The sequence below is a fragment of the Acipenser ruthenus genome, chromosome 4, assembly GCF_902713425.1.
Source record: "Acipenser ruthenus chromosome 4, fAciRut3.2 maternal haplotype, whole genome shotgun sequence".
NCBI lineage: Eukaryota > Metazoa > Chordata > Actinopteri > Acipenseriformes > Acipenseridae > Acipenser > Acipenser ruthenus.
The window spans coordinates 12,160,285-12,181,658 of record NC_081192.1 but is presented as its reverse complement, the minus strand read 5'-3'; the positions used below and the strand labels follow the sequence as shown (position 1 = coordinate 12,181,658).

General features: G+C 38.5%; 1 protein-coding gene across 1 annotated transcript; it reads right to left on the bottom strand.

Annotated features, from left to right (window-relative positions):
* Positions 1-489: 489 nt before the first annotated feature.
* Positions 490-12,444, bottom strand: LOC117972266 (epsilon-sarcoglycan-like). Its single transcript, XM_059021197.1, has 10 exons — positions 12,435-12,444; positions 12,191-12,321; positions 9,924-9,996; positions 7,100-7,268; positions 6,677-6,827; positions 5,881-5,909; positions 4,735-4,902; positions 2,472-2,498; positions 1,837-2,025; positions 490-826 (listed from the first exon to the last, which is right to left on the bottom strand). Exons 1-10 carry the CDS (start codon positions 12,442-12,444, stop codon positions 490-492), a joined length of 1,284 nt encoding a protein of 427 aa, XP_058877180.1.
* Between the last annotated feature and the right edge of the window lie 8,930 nt (positions 12,445-21,374).

Genomic DNA, 21,374 nt, shown 5'->3' with positions numbered 1-21,374 from the left:
GTGAAAACTAGAAGTGTACAGGATGGGAAAGTCCAGTAAAATAGCAGTGTGAAGCCTGTTCCCAAAAATTAAATTTGACAGAAACAACAACTCAGCCATTTCTTAGTACTTGGAAGCAGCCTAAATCAGAATTGTACTTGAAAATGTACACATTCAGAAAAATAAAATGAAAAAAATGAGTTTGGAAAATAACCCTTAATGTTGCACAAAACATCAAAAGAAGAAACCATATGTGGTTGCTGGACTTGATTTCTGACTACAGGCGCTTGCTGTGGAATATTGAGGGTGGCTGATGCCCAGCTGTAGGTCGGAACGTCATCTGTGAGGACCGGAAGTGCTGAACCCGAAGACGCGGCCATGATCGAAGTAATGGAGATTGCTGCAGTGTTATAAGCAACCCGTTTGTCCATATCGTTGAGACGTGTATTAATTGAAGCAATTGAGACTGCGATGGGGTGAATGAGGGACTTCATATCCTCTCAAATGTTGTTATGAAGCTGAAGGATGAGAGCTGTTCAGCTGTGCTGCGCTGGAGAGGATGGGACGACCATGACGAGATGAGGGGCTGCTGCAGCCTGTCCTGGGACTCTGGGCAAGCGAGTTTGTGGAAGCGCGCTTGCAAGAAGGAGGCGACGTTGGTGTAGCAGATATAAAGGTACATTTATTATTGTACACCGTCATACGCTCGCTTCTAGCCGGGATGTTGATATTGTTGTTGTGCAGGCCAATCCTTATAAAATAGCTGCTCCGGAGGCTGAGCCTGCTGGCAGGGGGCGTTTTCATCTCCGTAGTGCCGGGGCAGCAGGTCTGGTTGCTGGGTAGAGGTCTGCATTAGAAATAGACGGTACTGAGCTTCCATTGGAGAAATGATGAGATAGAGAAATTAATGCGATATTTTGAAGAGATCCGGCAGGGAAGAACAACGGGTTGCAGCGTATGCAAAAAAAGCAAAACGCAAGAGAAAGTTGAGCTGTGACTGAGTTTAAATATGGTGTCAATGATGGTAAGACAGATGAAATTAGTCAATAATGATAGGCAGGTGAAATTAGGAAGGGGCAAAGCCCTGGCTCACGCCCCCTTAACTCCACTAAAGTTAACATCTAAAGTTACCTTTTGAGGTTCAGTCCAAGTAAGTAATAAATGTCCATAGGTTAAAATGATCTGGCAGTTAAATGGTTATTTTCTACTGGTAACTTAACTAAGAAAATAAAAAATAGCTGTGTACCAAACCATAAGGCAATAGCTTAAAGTAGAAAAGTCACATGACCTCAATATGGCAGCATAAAAGATCACAAGAGGTCACCAACACATTTAGCATTTAGGGTTTATATAACCCTACCTACATGAAGTCACTACATCAAATGGTTTCTGAGATATAAGACGTTGACATTGTGGTGGAAGAAAGTGCACATTCTTCTTGCACATTTATCATCTGGAAACCAAAAAGTCACATGATAGCAGCTAGCTTCGGTCACAGGTCAAAATTAAACGTGCTGTCAGGTTTTAATTGAGGCGTTTTCATGAAAATATGAAGTTGCAAGCTGAAATGGTTTATAAGATGTTAGTACTGTAGTTTACTTCAAATAATGTTTTTGTTTTCAGAAAAGAAAAACACACCCCATAAAGTAACCAAACCAGAAGTTAATAACAACACATTTAATGCTGGTTCTTGTAAATCAGTAAACCTTAAATTGTTATTTAGGTCTGAAAGATTTTTTTTTATTCATTTTCAAACTGTAATTTCAGAAATAAAAATGCTAATGATGATTTGAAGTAGAGAGTCTAGCCGTCTGTACGCCACAGTAAATGTTTTTAAGGAAGTATATTTTCACTCACGTTTGTGTCTGCATTAGTGGCATACTAGTAGTCGCATAGCTGTCTGGGTGTAAGGATGGCACAACTTCACCGCTGACTAGGTGAAACACAGACAATGTTGAAAGAGGCCATACTTTCTCACGGTTCTTGGACATGTTTCGTAGCTGCTTGGTACACTTCTGGATAGAATTATGATGAACCAACTGAATGCTGCAAAACAATTTCGCATAAGTACAGGTTTTGAATGGGTTTTGTGTTTATTTCTGTGAGGTATAATAGTGCCAACAAACTTATTGTCTTATTATTTCTAAGTGGAAGCAGTATTTAGGTCCAGAATTAAACTGCTATCTAATGAGCTGAGATCAGTATTTGCACTGTACCGACGGTTTTCTGTTTTGATTTTGTTCTTTTGTTTCGGCCTTTAGATTTTCCAATATGATCAAGGGCTTGTGGAGAATCAACCAACTCTCTTATATAAGCAGCTTCCCACGTAATGATTTAAACAAACATGAAATGAATTTAATGAATGACTCAAATGCATGGATCTGATGTTGGGCCAGCGTGACCTTAGCAACGAGAGTAAAAAACAAAACAAAACAATGAACCTGAAACTAAATAAATAATAACAACTAAAACCGCTGAAAGAAGACACTTACTCTGGTGTTTGCATGTTTCTTTTTTGCCTAGAAACGAAACAAAATTAATGAATTAAATACTAGTATTAATACTGAAAACGTCCAAATATTAGCCAATGGAAGACCCAGGTGAGGCAAATGCTCATGTGTATCTACCACAGAACAGAATGGTCAGTATTTGCTTCCAGACTTTGCTGGTGGAAAAAAACAAAATCACTGAGAGACAAACAGACAGGAGAAAGGCAAGCTAAAAAACAAAACAAAACAAATTATAATAAAAAGATGGGGCCGGATGCAATCATGTAAAGAATGATGCATACATGAAAACAAATATGGGTGCATATGTTACTTGCTGTTTTTTTAAGAGGGTATGATAGAGGGGGATATTAAACTGCTGCCCTGTTCTGATCCATTCAAAATATGTGTAGGAACAATGGCTAGACAGAATATGCGTTTGTCTAAACCGAACGCACAGTGTAGTATGGACAGTGCGTTTAATATTTACAGTGCCGAGAAAAAGTTTGCGAACCCCTTAGGATGTTCACATATTTCAAACCTAAAATGTTATTAGATTTTAATCGAAGTCCTAATAATAGATAAAGATAACCTGATTAAACAAATGACACAAAAACATGATACTTTTTCAACACTTATTTATCCACAAATGATTTAACATTCAATATCCATGTGTGAAAAAGTATGTGAACCTTTAGTTTCAGTAACTGGTGGCACCCCCTTGAGCAGCAATGACTTCAACTAAGCATTTCCTGTAACTGTTGGTCAGTCTCTCATATCGGTTTTGAGGAAATTTTGCCCATTCCTCCTTAAATAACTGCTTCAACTAGGTGACATTTGAGGGCTTCCTTGCATGGATAGCTCGCTTCTGGTCCTGCCACAATATTTCGATGGGGTTTAGGTTCGGACTTTGACTAGGCCATTCTAAAACGCAGAATTTCTTCTTCTGCAGCCATTCTTTTGTAGATCTGCTTGTATGTTTAGGGTCATTGTCTTGCTGCATGACCCACTTTCGGTTCAGCTTCAGCTCACGGACGGATGGCCTGACATTCTCCTATAGAATCTTCTGATACAATGCAGAATTCATGGTTGTGTCAATGATGGCAAGCCATCCAGGTCCTGAGGCAGCAAAGCAGCCCCAAACCATCACACTCCCACCATCATGCTTGACGGTTGGGATGAGGTTCTTCTGTTCGAACGCAGTGTTTGGTTTTCGCCAAACATAACATTTCTCATTGAGGCCAAGAAGTTCTACCTTTGACTCGTCTGTCCAGAGAACATTGTTCCAGAAGTCTCGTGGATCATCTATGTGCTCTTTGGCGAACTTCAGATGGGCAGCAATGTTCTCTTTAGAGAGCAGTGGTTTCCTCCTGGCTATCCTTCCATGAACACCATTCTTGTTCAGTCTTTTTCTGATAGTTGAGTCATGAACACTCACATTAGCCAAGGCGAGAGTGGCCTGCAGATCCTTGGATGTTACTCTGGGGTTCTTTGTGACTTCCTTGATGATTTTCCGGTTTGTTCTTGGAGAGATTTTGGTAGGACAACAGTTCCTGGGTAGAGTGACTGTGGTCTTGAACTTTCTCCATTTGTAGACTATCTGTCTGACAGTGGATTGGTGGAGCTCCAAATCCTTAGAAATGGTTTTGTAACCCTTTCTAGACTGATGAGCATCAATAGCTGTTTTTCTAAGGCCCTCAGAGATTTCTTTTGATCGTGGCATGATGTGTTTCCACACACCTGTATGGTGAAGACCAAACTCACAAAGTTTCTGATCTTTATATAGGGTGGGGCCTTCCAAATTCACCCCTGAAGATCTACCTAATTATTTAAACACCTGATTCTAATTATCCCCTTAATTGAGCTGATAAAACCAGGGGTTCACTTACTTTTTCACATACCCTGAATCTTAATTACTAATTGTTTGTCTAATTCATACATCATTTTGTTTCAAAAGACATGGAATTGGTTAATATAAACCCTACTGGATATTTAAGAAAAGACTGGTTTTGATTCAAGAAGGCTACCATGGTAAAACTATGGAATTTCCATAATTTATCATTGGGGTTCACAAACTTTTTTTCTCAGCACTGTGATAGGATACAGCATCATACCAGATTTACTGTACAAGCTACAACAAACTGCATGTACACATCCTTTGCAGATGTAATTAATTTCTAGAAAAACAACTTCTGTGCAAATAACTGGTAACTGGCAGTGTGGAATTTGTTTTTTGTTTTGTTTTATAATATTTCAATTGCATACTTGCATCCCTTCCCGTCGGCAGCACATGATATACCCAAGGATGAAAAGGACCAAGGCAAAAGCAGAAAGCACTGCCAGTGTGATCAGGAAGTCTGAGAAATAGTCCCTACTTTTCAGTGACTCAAAAGGCGGCCTGTATTCTCCAATATCATGTAACACTCCACTTCCTGGTCTAGTTTTGTAATATCCACCTATTTAAAAATAAATACAATATACATTTTAGAATTAACTGATGTTTTACAGTAACTACTCATGGTTAAGTTTCAGAATTTTTCAGTTGGGTCAATTATCAATCAATCAATCAATCAATCAGTCAATCTTTATTTTATATAGCGCCTTTCATAGTGGAGCACCATCACAAAGTGCTTTACAAGATGCAGTAACAACAAGAAAATCCATAATACTTTAAATACAGAGAAATGCATAATACATGATAAACAGTAAAAAAACAAACAATGCATAATACATTAAATACAGAGGAAAGTGCATAATACACGATAGTAGCATAATACATGAAATAGTAGCAGCAACACAGCAGCTAATATCAAGCTTAAAGAGCATGGAAAGCAAGAGAGAACAGGTGGGTCTTGAGAGCTGATTTAAAGCAAGCGACGGTGGGAGCATCACGCACCAAAGCTGTGCTCCAGATACTGTAAGCTGCGTTCTGGGTGTTTTACACATTGAAAGAATATGAATTACATATGATAGATAAAGTTAATGCTTAAGAATACTCATAACAATTTTGCTGCACAGCTTAAAATCGCATGTTATCAAGCTTCTTGTACTTCATTAATTCCCGGCGTCTCAAAGGTCAATATACTGCATGCAGTAGCTAGAGAATAGATCATAGAAATGTCAGCTTATTGTATCCTGCCTGGGAACTGCCAGAAACAAGCGACTAATAAGTCTGGGTTTTCAATAAAACATTTTTTTTAAAGCGATGGTGAATAAGTGACTGGATTCTTGATTCTTAGGATAACCTCTTTGTCAACCACATTTTTGAAAAGTTGATCTCTATAATATATATAATATTCTGTGTTTGGAGAGAGTTTTTTTTATTTTTTTATATTAGAAATAGGCCATATAGTATGTGCATGCAGGCCTTTTGTTAATAATATTCCATCTGCAGTATTGGAATAAAAATATATACATATGTTCTGTTTCTGTGTTTATTTGCTTCTCAGCAATATTGTTTGTGGTGAATAAAGCAAATAAGAATAATTGTTGTTTTTGGTTTTATTGTAAGACCAAGTTTTTGTACAGTAGTTAAAATGTAAGGCTGTAGTTAATGCATACCCATAAATTAGCATTAATTAATTAAAGTACTCATGACTTCAAGGTAATGTTACATTTCACTCACATAGTGTCTAAATTGGAGAGTAAACTATTCAATGACCCGAAACCTTATCTGGGGCACTAGTTGGTAGTTTACTAGATTTGTTTAAATGATGAAACACATTTTTTTTAAGATAGTACTCCTTTAACTGAGCATAAGTAGATTTTAATACATATTATTAAGCTATCCACTCATTATTATAAAACTCTCAACAGTGGTACATTTTGAAATAATAAAAATCTTTCCCATTGTCTTCAATGTTGAAGTTCTAAGAGAATGTGAACCAAACTTATTTCAACGCTGACAACATAGAAAAAGACTTTTGTCATAAATGTACAAAGTTTCTTTAATATTTCAATATTTAAGTTCCAGTGTTTTCTGAGCTCTCACCAATACCATAGATCCATTTTAAAAGTTTTTCAGCAACCCTACTTCATCTAGATGAATTTAGGACAGTGAAGCCATAGAAATCATTATCCTTGTGTATTTTCTTCACTTTATTTATTGGTTTATGTCAGTAAATCTGCATTTTAGTTTTGGTTATGGACATGCATGTATACTCTGGTCTTCTTTCCTGAAGCTTTAGCTTAAGCCATTCATTTTTTTAAACCAAAACACTTACCAGAGATATTTTGCACCAGTCAATGTAAAACGTTGCCCTAAACTCCTTATCCTGACTGCAGAGCTGCTGGTTCTGAGGAGTTTCTACTTCCTTCAGACAGGAAGAGAATGCAACATCAGCACCCACTATCACATACACCCTGCAGCAAGCACATGCAAAGACAAGGTCAGTTCAAGTACACTCCAAAAATAAAATAACAAAAGCACTGTTATTCTACAGAGTGCTGTTTGTAAAAGGATATTCGAGTGACTGGTCAGTTCTTTCATGTGAAAAACTGTCGTGTCATTGAATAAGTATATAATTAGATAGTTGCAATGATTGGTCGCGCATCTAAAACAACAGTGGGTCAATATCTATAGGCACCACTGTACATAAAGAGCACATAAGACTATTTGTCATGTTTAAACTTACCCTTCCTTTAGGTCATTTATAGGAAGAGGGAATCTGCCTCCTCTATCCAATGCTGAGGTGATATTAATGGCATTTAGCCGATCTGGCTGCCATACATTTTTCACAGCTCCAAGGAAGTCTCCCAGCATTTGACCTGTGGCGAGTTCAGGCATGACAGGGAGGACTGCCCCTACGGTGATCCCCAGTACGAGGAGGCCTGGAACCAGGGCCTGGTTGGGGACGCCGCCGAATGGTTCTGGGCAGTCGACCATACCCAGGTGTCCTCAATGCCCAGGAGTGAGGAGCCCGAATGTCCACCGCTCAAGCCTGCACCAGCAGAGGAAGAGTGCCTGCTGATCCCACCACCATCACCAGAGGAGATCAGCTGGGAGGCCATCCTCCGCACTGTAGAGGCGTCCTGCTGGTGCCCCTTCTGCGGAGAAAGGGGGCATTCCCCACTCAACTGCCCCCTCCTACCAGAGGGGTGCCTGATGCACCCATTCCACCAGCAGGGGGAGGATGCCTGCTGGTTCCCCCACTGCAGCCAGAAGGGGAGGAGCCCCTGCCGCCTTTGCAGCCAGAAGGAGAGGAGCCCCTGCCGCCTTTGCAGCCAGAAGGGGAGGAGCCCCTGCCGCCTTTGCAGCCAGAAGGGGAGGAGCCCTTGTCGCCTTTGCAGGCAGAAGGGGAGGAGCCCCTGCCGCCTTTGCAGCCAGAAGGGGAGGAGCCCCTGCCGCCTTCGCAGCCAGAAGGGGAGGAGCCCCTGCCGACTTTGCCATCAAGAGGAGAGGAGCAAGAGCTACCTCTGCCTCCAACACCACCATTGGGAGAAGTGGAGCTCCTGTTGCCGCCTTCATGGCCAGGGGCTCCCCTCCCGCCTTCGCCATCGCCTGGGCCTGCCTGCTGCTCTGCATCGCTGCCGCCGTCGCCTCCCGAGGGTCCACTGTCGCCGTTGCCTGGGGTCACTGCAGGCTTCGCTTTGCTTGGTGTCGCTGCCAGCCCTTCATGGCAGCAGGGAATACTGTGGCCGGAGCCGCTCAAAGGGGAGCTACCGGCTACGAAGAAGGGGGGGGAGGTGAGGAGACCACCTCCACCACAGCCCCGACCACCACCCCTGTGCCATAGCCCGGCACCTGAGCGTACTCCACGACGCTTTCAAATTAGACTTTACATGTAGAATCTACACAAACTACTCCACATTGAGAAAGTTAAAAAATGCATATAGAATATAAATAAGTAAGATTTACAGAGAAAAACTGATTATTTGCATAAGTATTCAACCCCTTTGCTACTGCAACCCTAAATCAGCTCAGGTGCAAATGATTTGTTTGAAAGGTCACAAAATTAGTGAAATGGTTTCAGCCTGTGTGTACTCAAAGTGGTTTAACTTGTAGATAATTTCCCTCAGGTATATAAAGACTTTCAAGCTGCAACTCACATAGTGATCCAACAAAGCAACCATGAAGATCAAGGAGCTTTTGAAACAAGTCAGGGATAAAGTGGTAGAGAGACACAGAGCAGGAGAAGGATACAAGATCATTTCAAAGGAGCTGATTATCCCTCTCAGCACAGTGAAGTCCATCATTAAGAAGTGGAAGATGCATCATACCATCCAGACACTACCCAGATCAGGTCGCCCTCCCAAACTCAGCAGCCGAGCAAGCAAGAAACTGGTTCGGGATGTCACTCTGAAGCCAACAATGACCTTGAGAGATCTGCAAAGTTCTGTGTCTGAGATGGGTCAGTGTTCACACATCAGCAATAAGCCGGTCCCTACACAAAGCTGGCCTGTATGGATGGGTGACAAGAAAGAAGCCATTACTCAAAAAGACTCATCTTAAAGCACGTATGGAGTTTGCAAAAAAGCATATAGATGATACTGCAGACATGTGGAAAAAAGGTTTTGTGGTCAGATGAGACAAAAATTCCAGGCGTTACGTCTGGCGCAAGTCCAACACTGCACATCACCCAGTCAACACCATCCCAACTGTCAAGCATGTTGGAGGTGATGCTTCTCTTCAGCAGGGACTGGGAAGCTTGTCAGGATAGAGGGGAGAATGGATGGTGCAAAGTACAGGCAAATCCTTGAGGAAAACCTATTTGAGTCAGCCAAGACTGAAACTGGAGAGGAAATTCACATTTCAGCAGGACAATGACCCGAAGCACAAAGCCAAAGCCACACTGGAGTGGTTGAACAAGAAGAGAATTAATGTTCTTGAGTGGCCCAGTCAAAGTCCTGACTTGAATCCAATCGAGACGAAGATTGCAGTCCATCGACGATCCCCAACAAACTTATGAGAACTTTAACAATTTTCCCATGAAGAATGGGCAAAGATGTCACCATCCTACTGTGCAAAGCTAGTAAAGTCCTATCCAAAAAGACTCATAGCAGTAATTGCTGCAAAAGGTGCTTCTACCAAGTACTGACTTAAGGGGCTGAAAACTTATGCAACCAGTAAATTTCATTTTGTACATTTTCTTTGCAGGTTTTGCTGACATTTAACCTCCTCCTCATATAACAGTGTTCAGTTTAACCACTACAGCAAATAATAATATCAAGTTGTTTCCCTTTTTTGTCCTATGGGGAGATTCTATGGGTTGTACTTCTGAATTATAAATGATAATACAATGGGAGTCAATGTGACTTTCACAAACATTGTTAAAAAAAAACAAAAAACTATAGCAATACAAATGTTGTTTAGAAGCTAATAGGTAAAACTACCCATATGGGCACTTAATGGATTGTTATATCTGAACCCATTTTACAGTGAACAGCAGGCACACAGATACCAATGTGAGTCACTATTCAGATTTTATCAGCTATTTTGCCACAGTTGTTTTCACTTACCCTGTGAAAACATGACGTTAATGACAAGGTTGTGTCTTGCAGTCTCAAATGTACGTTTGTTGTAGGCGGTAATCTGACTCGGAATCAAGAAAAAAGTATAATCTCTGATTAGAATGATAGAATGTGCTGTGCCTTACTCAAGGTTTGCAACAAAACCAGTTTCCACAGTTTGCTAAGAGATTTGCTGTATTGTATGTTTAGATTTAATAAGCACAAGGAAAACTTCATTTTGTCTGAAAAAATCCAAAGTGGCAGATCTTAATACCTGCCACCTCCCTAAAAGATTCACTGTATTTTACTGCAGTGTAATGATAGTGACACCAGCAGGGTTTTCATGAGTTACAGGATTCCAGTATTTAAATATGCTGCTGTGGACTCTTGACCAGAGGGTCATGGGTTCAATCCCTGGTAATACTGCTGCTGTACGCTTGAGCAAGGTACTTTACCTAGATTGCTCCAGTAAAAACCCAACTGTATAAATGGGTAATTGTATGTAAAAAAATAATGTGATATCTTGTAACAATTGTAAGTCGCCCTGGATAAGGGCGTCTGCTAAGAAATAAATAATAATAATAATGATAATGTATGAAGAGCATTAAAAAGAGACCCTAATACCATTTACTGTAATTGTGCCTGTTGTATTTGTGTAGATATTTAATCATTTTTTCTTTTCTTTTCCATCAATCCAACAGAGAATTGTGAGGGTCTGGAACCAACTCCCCAGTAATGTTGTTGAAGCTGACACCCTGGGATCCTTCAAGAAGCTGCTTGATATGATTCTGGGATCAATAAGCTACTAACAACCAAACGAGCAAGATGGGCTGAATGGCCTCCTCTCATTTGTAAACTTTCTTATGTTCTTATGTTCTTAACACAGTTGTAATACAATACATACATTTTGTACACACAGTAAACGTACTTCCCTGGTCTCTCCCTAGATGGCAGTATAATCTTTTATGCACCATGGTTCCCATAGACTAAACACAAAGTGTGTTTGCCGGCAGCGTATAGGTTTCTGGCTCATACAGCTTGTTACTCTTATTGGTCCAATAACTGTTGTTTTAAAAAACAGTAGAATCCCAGCCCATGTTTTACAGAAAGAGGCTGTGGGGCCTAGGTGTAGTTGATCGATATATCTTATCTGCCATACTTTAACATTCACTATGTTTATCTACAGTACATATGTACAGCCATGGCCAAAAGCTTTGCATCACCCAGGTAGAATGAACTCATTTTGCTTCATAAAGTCGAATGAAATCTGCTGAATAATGATACCTTAACATACTGAATTACATACTGCTTTGTAATTTTCCATATACTTAAGGAAAAACTGACAACAATTGAAAAATGTGACATTTCAAAATCTAACATGAAATACTGTACTACTTTTATGGTTTCCAGTAGAGTTCTATGATATCATGTTGTAGTTTCTTTCATTACATTATGTTAAATAAAAGATCAAAATTATGTTTATATATATATATATATATATATATATATATATATATATATATATATATATATATATATATATATTGTGAGACAGCAGGGAGGGGGTTAAAACCTCCCTGCGCAGAAAACATGTGAAAATGCACACTGGTTTTAGTTTAATTGTATTTGTTTATTGTTAATTTAAATTGGTTAATTGTTTTATTGTTTAATTATCCCCTGCACCTGGTGGTTGTTATTAAATTAGGACCAGGTGCAGGGTATTTAAGGAGTGAAGCCAGAATGCTCAGGGCTGCTGAGTAGAAGGAAGCAGGAGAGGTGCTCTGTTTCTGAGCAGTCCGGAGAAAGAGGTACAGTTTAAACCTGTGAAGGTTTGGGGCAGGTAAACGGCTTAGCCGTCCTGCGAGTGAGTCAGGTTCCAGTGTGTATAGTAAGCGCTCCAAAAACGGAGTTAGGAGTTTGTTTGTGTTTTGTTTGGTTTGTAATTAAAAAGAGCGCAACCGCATGCTTTAAACCTCCATTTCTCTGTCCTGGGTCGCAGTTCTTAAAGGGGCACGAACCCGAGTGAGTGGCAAGCTCGCTCACAATATATATATATATATATATATATATATATATATATATATATTTAATTATGTCTCAATCCTAAAATTCTAGGGTGATGTAAAACTTTTGGCCATAGCTGTACAGTTTTAAAAGGAAACACATAATAGAAAACTTGGTTCACATAATAGAAAACAGCTGGTAAGTGTAGGGGACCTTAATTGTAATGACAATGCACCACCATTAGGCAAGTTGTACTTTTTCTGAAAATGTACCTCAATGATAATTGGTTTGCCCACAAGATCAGCTGTTGGAGACCCATAAAGCACTCCATATATAACGCCAGCTCTGTCCAAGTAGCCCAATACATTTGTGTTAAATGTGATGGGGTAATTCCTTGCATCGCCTATGCAAACACCACACTCAATAAATGGTATAAAACAGAAAGTATGGTATAAATGAAAGTGACCAATTTAAGAGTCCTAATTTAAGTAATACTACAAATGCTTGAATCCATACATCCATTCATATTTGAGTAAGACAAAAAATATTGTGAAGGAGTTCAGTTAACTCAGCAACACATGCCTTTATAACATTGTATCTGTGAGTCAAAAGCTTGGGTACAAAGTGAAATATTTTACAGAGTATGTACAAGTCTACATGGGATCTATACAAATCCTTATTCTACTACAATACACCTCATTTCTATTGGTGTACTGATAAAAAAAGGGGTTCTTCAATGATGTAGATATTTCTAACAATGTTCACTTGACTGCCACTGAATGTACCATGTACATCTTCCTTGAGTAATGCAAAAATATAGGATTTTCTACCCTCCTTTAAAATGTATTTATTTCCCTTAAAATAACCTTGATGTTTTTTTTTTTATTTAACTTGTAAAGGGGCTGTTGATTGTTGAAGGGATTCACCTGTGTGCTGCATTCATTTCAACTGCGGACATTCTCTCCTGTCAGTCAACACTACTGGCTTCCATATGGACAGGGATTTGGAAGTAACCAACCACCTCTGATCAGCAAAAAAAGGCTTTGAGGGAATGAAAAAAATATATATACCAGTATGCCACCACCTAGCATAGTAAATAAAACCACATGTATAGTGTCTACAGGCGCCTATTTTGTGAGAAAGTGAATTCCTGTTTAGTCATTGGTTTGACATTTTTCATTGGTTGAACTAGCTGCTGGTTGATGTTGCTGGGTCTACCAATCAAAGTCATTAATAATGAGAGATGTGTAGCAAAAGTAAGAATTAACAATTTAGCTACTCTTTTAAAGGAAAACAGGTTTAGATACAATAAATGTGCTTTTATTCAATACACTTGTTGGTGTCATTGTGAAATGATTTTTATCAAGAGCTGCTCACACTAATGCACACCCATGCCTTTACGCTGGAAACCCCGTCCCACACAAAAGCAAGCGGCTTGAACTGACAGAAGATAACGAGTGATTAACCTCATGAAACGGTGCACACAGGTGCACTGTTTCATGAGGTTAAACAAGATGCTCAGATATATTGTGAGAAGCGTTGCATTTAAATCAAGGGAAGTAATGTTAAAACTTTACAATGCATTAGTAAGACCTCATCTAGAATATTGTGTTCAGTTCTGGTCACCTCGTTACAAAAATGATATTGCTGCTCTAGAAAGAGTGCAAAGAAGAGTAACCAGAATTATCCCGGGTTTAAAAGGCATGTCGTATGCAGACAGGCTAAAAGAATTGAATCTATTAAGTCTTGAACAAAGAAGACTACGCGGCGATCTGATTCAAACATTCAAAATCCTAAAAGGTATAGACAATGTCGACCCAGGGGACTTCTTTGACCTGAAAAAAGAAACAAGGACCAGGGGTCACAAATGGAGATTAGATAAAGGGGCATTCAGAACCGAAAACAGGAGGCACTTTTTTACACAGAGAATTGTGAGGGTATGGAACCAACTCCCCAGTAATGTTGTTGAAGCTGACACCCTGGGATCCTTCAAGAAGTTGCTTGATGAGATTCTGGGATCAATAAGCTACTAACAACCAAACGAGCAAGATGGGCTGAATGGCCTCTTCTCGTTTTTAAACTTTCTTATGTTCTTATGTTCTTATTATGTTCTGCTCTGCCTTTTCACACGGTCCTATTAGATACATATAGACACTGCTTGAAAACTGTCTGTTCTCAGTACCACCACTTATACAAATAGCTTTATTTAGGCTCAGGTAAGAATCAGCCCTAAGTATTGGCACTTTTTCCATTTCCAGCAATGTTACAAACTATAATGTGTTTAATATGATGCACAATTGTAAAAAGCCTGTATTGGTGTTAATTGCATGCCCAATATTTAGCATGCTGTGTCCTTATACAGTATTTTAAGTTGTATTAAGGTGCACCATTGTTTATATCATTAAAATAGATTCCAGTGTTAGTGTATATCACATAACTAATGCAATACTGGAATTGGAAAATTGGAATCGGAAATACAATAAGTGTTACAGAGGTGATGCTGGAGTGGCTATAACGTTCAAGGTGTAACAGTAACAACCTCAGACTCACCATCCATCTGCTCGACTGCCCTGCATCTGCTTAATAATATACTACTGAAGTTTTGGCCAATCCTCCAATCAACGTTTTCATGTTTGACATCGGAACATCTGACTAAAACAGCTTATTGACATCAAACATAAAGGAAAAACAGCATAAGCCTGCTATATATATATATATATATATATATATATATATATATATATATATATATATATATACACAGCCATATTGATAGATTAAATAGAAAATCACATGTGTAAATAAACGTGTCTAAAAATATTATATGCAGACCGACAATAGACAATACTGCCTAAAAAACAGCAATTTAATAGCACGCACACGTATAATGATCAAAATGCATGATAGAAATATATATTTAAAAAAACAAATAATACTTATCTAGTTTTTAAAACAGTAAATGTAAGTGTTTAAAAAAGACCAGTTTTCTGCAGAAAAAAAACTATTCTTGTTTATGCCAAATGGTCATGTTTTCCATATGTCTTTTTTAATTAAATAAATTAAAGATAAACCATTTAAATTTGTATTCCCATACATACCAATAATAGAAAAAACGACAAGAAAGCTTAAAGATTCCATTATCTTTGCTGGAAATGTAAGTATATTTCTGCTTATCGTCGCTGATCTCTGTAACTTGACAACAAAGCATCCTCTTGCTACATTCCTCTCTCCCAACGCATTGTGGGAACTACCAAGCACTGGTTGGTTGGAACATCTGGCACAGATGCTGGAAAATTAGACGCCATGTGGGGCTGTAAAGAAAGTGAGATTTAAACAGCTGTGTGTGTGGAAGAGTTAAGAGGGACAAGGGATATCGAGGGAGAAGCTTTCAGAGGAATGAACGGTTATATCTCATTTTTATCTCATTACATACAGTAAAGCAGTGCCTGAAAATATAACATGGACTGCTATTTCTCCACAGTAGTGCATTGCAACTTCCTTTCATTTTCAAATGAGACTTCTAAAACCGAGAGACCACATGAATGACACTTGGCATATCTGATACTGCATATCTGAAAATCACTGGTAAGCAGGTGACCAGCAAGAGGAATTGAAAGACATTTGTTACTGGTTTCTTCTGGATCATCTAAAACCCAGTACAGGTTTACAGCATTCACTTGATGAGTACAGTAAATTCTCTCTTCAACCAACATCAGAGTTTCTTCTAGCATGACCAGATAAAAACCAGCACAAGGTGCCAAAAGGTTAAATGCAACAATACACTTTGGATATGATACAATTTAAAACAGCTTTTAAAATAAAAATAATAACTATAAACTTTAGGATATCTAGGTATTTCACAATGTCTACACCCGTGTCCTACATGATACAGTGGCTCTCAAAAGTATTCACCCCCCTTGGACTTTTCCACATTTTATTGTGTTACAACATGGAATCAAAATGGATTTAATTTGAAGTTTTTGCCACTGATCAACACAAAAAAAGTCCATAATGTCAAAGTGAAAAATAAAATCTACAAATTGTTCCAAATTAATTACAAATATAAAACAGAAAATAATTGATTGCATAAGTATTCACCTCCTTTGCTATGACACACTTGAAGCTCTGGTGCAACCAATTGTCCTTAGAAGTCACATAATTAGTTGAATGGAGTCCACCTGTGTGCAATTAAGGGGTTTCACATGATTTCAGGTTAAATACACCTGTCTCTGGGAGGTCCCACAGTTGGTTAGTACATTTCCTAACAAAAACTACATCATGAAGGAACATTCAAAGCAAATCCGGAATAAGGTTCTTCAAAAGCACCAATCAGGGGTAGGATATAAGAACATTTCCAAGGCATTGAATATCCCCCGGAGCACAGTAAAGTCCATTATTAAGAAATGGAGAGAATATGGCACAACTGTGAATCTGTCTAGAACAGGCTGTCCTCAAAAACTGAGTATCCGGGTGAGAAGGGCAATAGTCAGGGAGGTCACCAAGAGCCCTATGGCAACTCTAAAGGAGTTACAGTCTTTCACGGCTGAGCTGGGAGACACTGTGCATACTGCAACTATAGCCTGGGTGCTTCACAAAACTGGCCTTTATGGGAGAGTGGCAAAAAGAAAGCCATTGTTGAAAAAAAACAACATCAAATCTCGGCTAGAGTTTGCCAGAAGGCATGTGGGAGACTCTGAGACCAAGTGGAAGAAGATTCTATGGTCTGATGAGACCAAAATAGAGCTTTTTGGCCTCAACGCTAAGCGCTATGTTTGGCGCAAGCCTAACACCGCACATCATCCTGAGAACACCATCCCTACCCTGAAGCATGGTGGTGGCAGCATCATGCTATGGGGATGCTTCTCCGCGTCAGGGCCTGGAAAGCTTGTGAAGATAGAGGGCAAAATGGATGCAGCAAAGTACAGAGAAATCCTGGAGGAAAACCTGCTGAAGTCTGCAAGAGACCTGGGACTTGGAGAAGATTCATCTTCCAGCAGGACAATGACCCCAAACATACAGCCAAAGCCACACTGGAGTTGGCTTAAAAACAAAAAGGTCAATGTCCTGGAGTGGCCCAGTTAAAGCCCGGACCTCAATTCAATTGAGAATATGTGGAAAGAGTTGAAAATTGCTGTTCACCAAAGGTCCCCATCCAACTTGACGGAGCTTGAGCAATTTTGCAAAGAAGAATGGGCAAAAATTGCAGTGTCCAGATGTGCAAAGCTGGTAGAGACTTATCCAAATAGACTCATGGCTGTAATTGCTGCCAAAGGTGCCGCTACCAAATATTGACTCAAGGGGGTGAATACTTATGCAATCAATTATTTTCTGTTTTGTATTTGTAATTATTTTAGAACAATTTGTAGATTTTATTTTTCACTTTGACATTATGGACTTTTTTTGTGTTGATCAGTGGCAAAAACTCCAAATTAAATCAATTTTGATTCCATGTTGTAACACAATAAAATGTGGAAAAGTCCAAGGGGGTGAATACTTTTGAGAGCCACTGTATATGACACCTTTGGAAATTCATTCTGCAATAACTGGATGAAAACATGTTATTCAGTTGAGACATAACCCAAGCCAATATTTACTGTCCAAATAACAGGAAACAGTCTTTCTAAAATACTTGATCATATAATGTATTTTCTACATGTATCCTTGAGCAACTTTTGTGCATTACCCTTTCCCCTATTAAATTAAGTGTGGTGGACTCCATTAAGATCACTTTACCCTCCTGTGGGGAAGTGACAGGACAAAAGGCTCAGATAGGTGGTGATCCTAAATCCTCTCTCTAACCATTCTGCACAACTGGAAGGAGGTTAGTACTTATCATGGGGAAGGGATTAATAAATAGTATTGTTGAACTGGGTATTCTTTAACACCTACACCTTCATGCTATTGTTCCTTCAGTCATTTTCTACACAAACTATTTCAATGCCACTAACCTCCCTCCCTGCATGTAAATTGTGAATCTTCATGAGTAGATTCAGAGAAAAAAAAGATGTTTTGCAACAAAAAAAACCTACAAAAATATTTTGTATGTAAGTTGTGCATGTTTTTTCCGCATAGAAGATTGCATGGCAATGTCAGAGGACTTTAATAGGTGATGGCAAGTTGCAGGGTTTTTTTTTTACATTAAATGATATATTTGGCAGAATTCTCCCTGAATGTCATTAAACAATACCTTGTTAGCAAAACAACTATGTAACTTGCTGTATATTGCTGACACTTCTCTATGCAGCCACATGGAACATGGTCTGAACTGTTAATTTAAATAATCAAGGACATTTTTTGGAAAAACTTTCTTCAGTGGAATAGGATTAATAAGTTCATGATCCTTGTAGTGCCTGAATGTGAATGTTTACACTGAAACTACAAACCTACTTAACATTAAACAAAGCTTTCTTTGGGTCGTAAGGCGATCACATGTGCAATCACATCAGCATTCCCATCCCAGGTTTATAGAATTTCTCATTTTCAGGCATCTTTCGTTTGACTAGTGGAGGCGGTGATTTTTGTTCAGTTTTTTCAAATGTTGTTTGTGAGAACGTTCTGAGGCCTCTTCTGAGGTTTTAAATGTTCATCTGAAGTGTTAATCACCTACTGTATAGCTGCGCAGTAACACAATTTAGAATGACAAGACAATATTCTATAAACGGTAGAGTATATGTCATATTTTCTCGTTTTTATTCTTTAATCCATTCAATTTATTACCATGCCCTTTGGGTTGCATGCTGATGCGCTAGGGAGGCTGCACTGTGATTGATCCCCGGAGCCAGCATTGCAGCTGTTGTGTGTGCTGATGCGCCAGGGAGGCAAAATAGGGTGATCCCTGGAGCCAGCTACACTTCAGCCATCAACACCAGGCAGAAGGATATCTACATCATCAGATGTCAAGAAACGCAGACAGATCACATTAGTTTACAGTAAAAGAAGATATGGTGCTTATCTTGCTGAGAGCTGAGTCCAATATCAGCATGAATTGTAACACCTACTCTCATGTTATGGAAATCATGCTGTGGTGCTGCTAGAAATGTCAAACTCACACAGTATGTCTACCTATGCCCTGTTGTCACACACAACTGATTTGATTGATATTGGGTGTGTTTACAGAGAGAAACACAGAATTTTCTAATCAGCCAGAATTTAATGTGTTGAATCTTTAATTATGCTTTTGATCAGTTTATCTGGAGTCACTACACTGACATCTAGAGGTTTAGGACTGAATTGCAGGTTAGTCACGTTGTTCTAATTTTCCAGTGTATTTCAAAAGGGCCCTAGTTATGAAGGAGGTATGTTTTGAATGGATTGTAATTGTTTCCCTTAAAAGAAAGAGTTACTGCCATTTCTTATTTTTCAGAAACATGTCCACACACTTTAAAATATAATTTTTTTTACAGTACATCTAAACATCATAAAATTGTTCCACAGATAAAGAGAGACCTGACACACGGAGAGAAGGACACACTGTAACCTTCCCTCTGCCATTGCTGCTGTTAACATAATGGATTTTGGTGTTTTTATTTATTTATTTATTTAAATTTTAACATTGAACCACAAAGGGCACATTAATAAGAACCAACAAATTTCAAGAGAATTTTTTGAGATTCAATACTATACTAAATATAATAAAATTACAACATCTCTATATAATTTAAAAACACCAGCCTCAATGCATCTTGTTAACAGCAGCACTTAACTAGCCATTCGAACACAATATTGCCACAATATTGCCAACTTGCTGAACTTATTTAATTATTTAATAAATAATCCTTTGATAGAAACCCTTTTCATTCTACCTTGAAGTTTACAAAAAAGGGCATTTTTTTTGTTATAATGCATACTACACTTCATTGTTTTTGAGCATATGAACATAAAAAAAAAACAATATTGCTAAAAGAAGCTTTGTAAACATTCCAGTGTAATTCAGTTGTTTTTCAAATTTTCTACAATAACATAAAACACGTAATCAAACTTATTATTTTTATTTTCCAGATTGCATGTGGTGTCTGCAATCGCTGGTTCCACCTTGTTTGTGTGGGAAAGCCAGAACTGAGCCATGCTGACAGCGATCATTGGAATGTTTGTAGGAGGAAACACCATGTTTAAACCTTGAGTCTGTGGATTGCATTCTTTTTTTTTTTTTTTTTTTTTTTCTCGTTAATCAGAATTGATACCCTGTTGGTACCCGGTTGTTTTCTGTGATTCTCTCAATAAAGCTCCATTACAGGTGGTGTACTGTAAAAATGAACTGTTTCAATGTCACATTCTTTCAGCCTTTAACCATGTAAATGATGTAGACTCCTACTTTACTGCTTTATTCTGTGATTCTTTTAATTCAGTAACAGTACAGCTGGTGTTCAGTTGAAATGTATCGTGCCAAATTGTTTTTTTCTGGACATGTCAATGATACAGATCTTTTTTCTCATTTCTATCATTACTTCATGCTTACAAACCATTTGATCTGATAGGACATAACCCTTAGACTATGGTACCGGAGACACGTTGGTTTTGTTCTGCAAAACTCTAATTTCTATTTGTAAATACTTTTGATATGAATTAAACAAGCTGTATGTGTGAGGACATGGATACACCTATTTTGTGAGTTTGACACTTCTAGGAGCACCACTTGCATGATATATATAGGGGGTACCAAATAATACAGGCATGACATTGTTGGCTGTATAATTTGGTATCCCCCGTGTTTCTCACTGTAAATATGTCCAATGTCAATCAAACCATTTGTGTGTGACAACAGGGCATAGATAGACATACTGTGTGGGTTTGACATTTCTTGCAGCACCACTGCATAACATATATAGGGAATACCAAATAATACAGGCATAGACTATGATATTATCAGCTGTCTAATTTGGTATCCCCTGTGTTTCTTAATGTATATACACCCAATATCAATCTTGTGTGTGTGTGTGTGTGTGTGTGTGTGTTTGTGTGTGTGTGTGTGTGTACACTGTATATAAAATAAATATATAAACAAATAGATGTAAACAATAACGTTATATCTAACACATGTGCATTTTAATATAACTTACACAACTTGTGTTTATTCTAGACATAACAGCACGAGGCAGAGCCACAACATTCATTCTCACATTACTCATTAGAAAACTTTTGTGATCGTTTAAAGTTTTGAAATCCCCCAAAAATATATAAAGAAAATAGGTTACTTTGAAATCAGCACAATCGTTTATATAACACGTCGGTTGCATAGTTCACACACTAAGCATTAATTCGTTAGACTAATGATAAGTATATTGTTTTAACTGCGAGTAATATCATGTAGGCTTGTATTATCACACACAAAAAGACTCGTTTTTAACCAAGACAAAACTCAACAGGTTGCTCAAGTAAGATCATTGTAATAAGTTGTGTATTAAATAACACGTCAAAGACGTTTTTAATGAAAACAGACCATAGCTGATTATACACAGC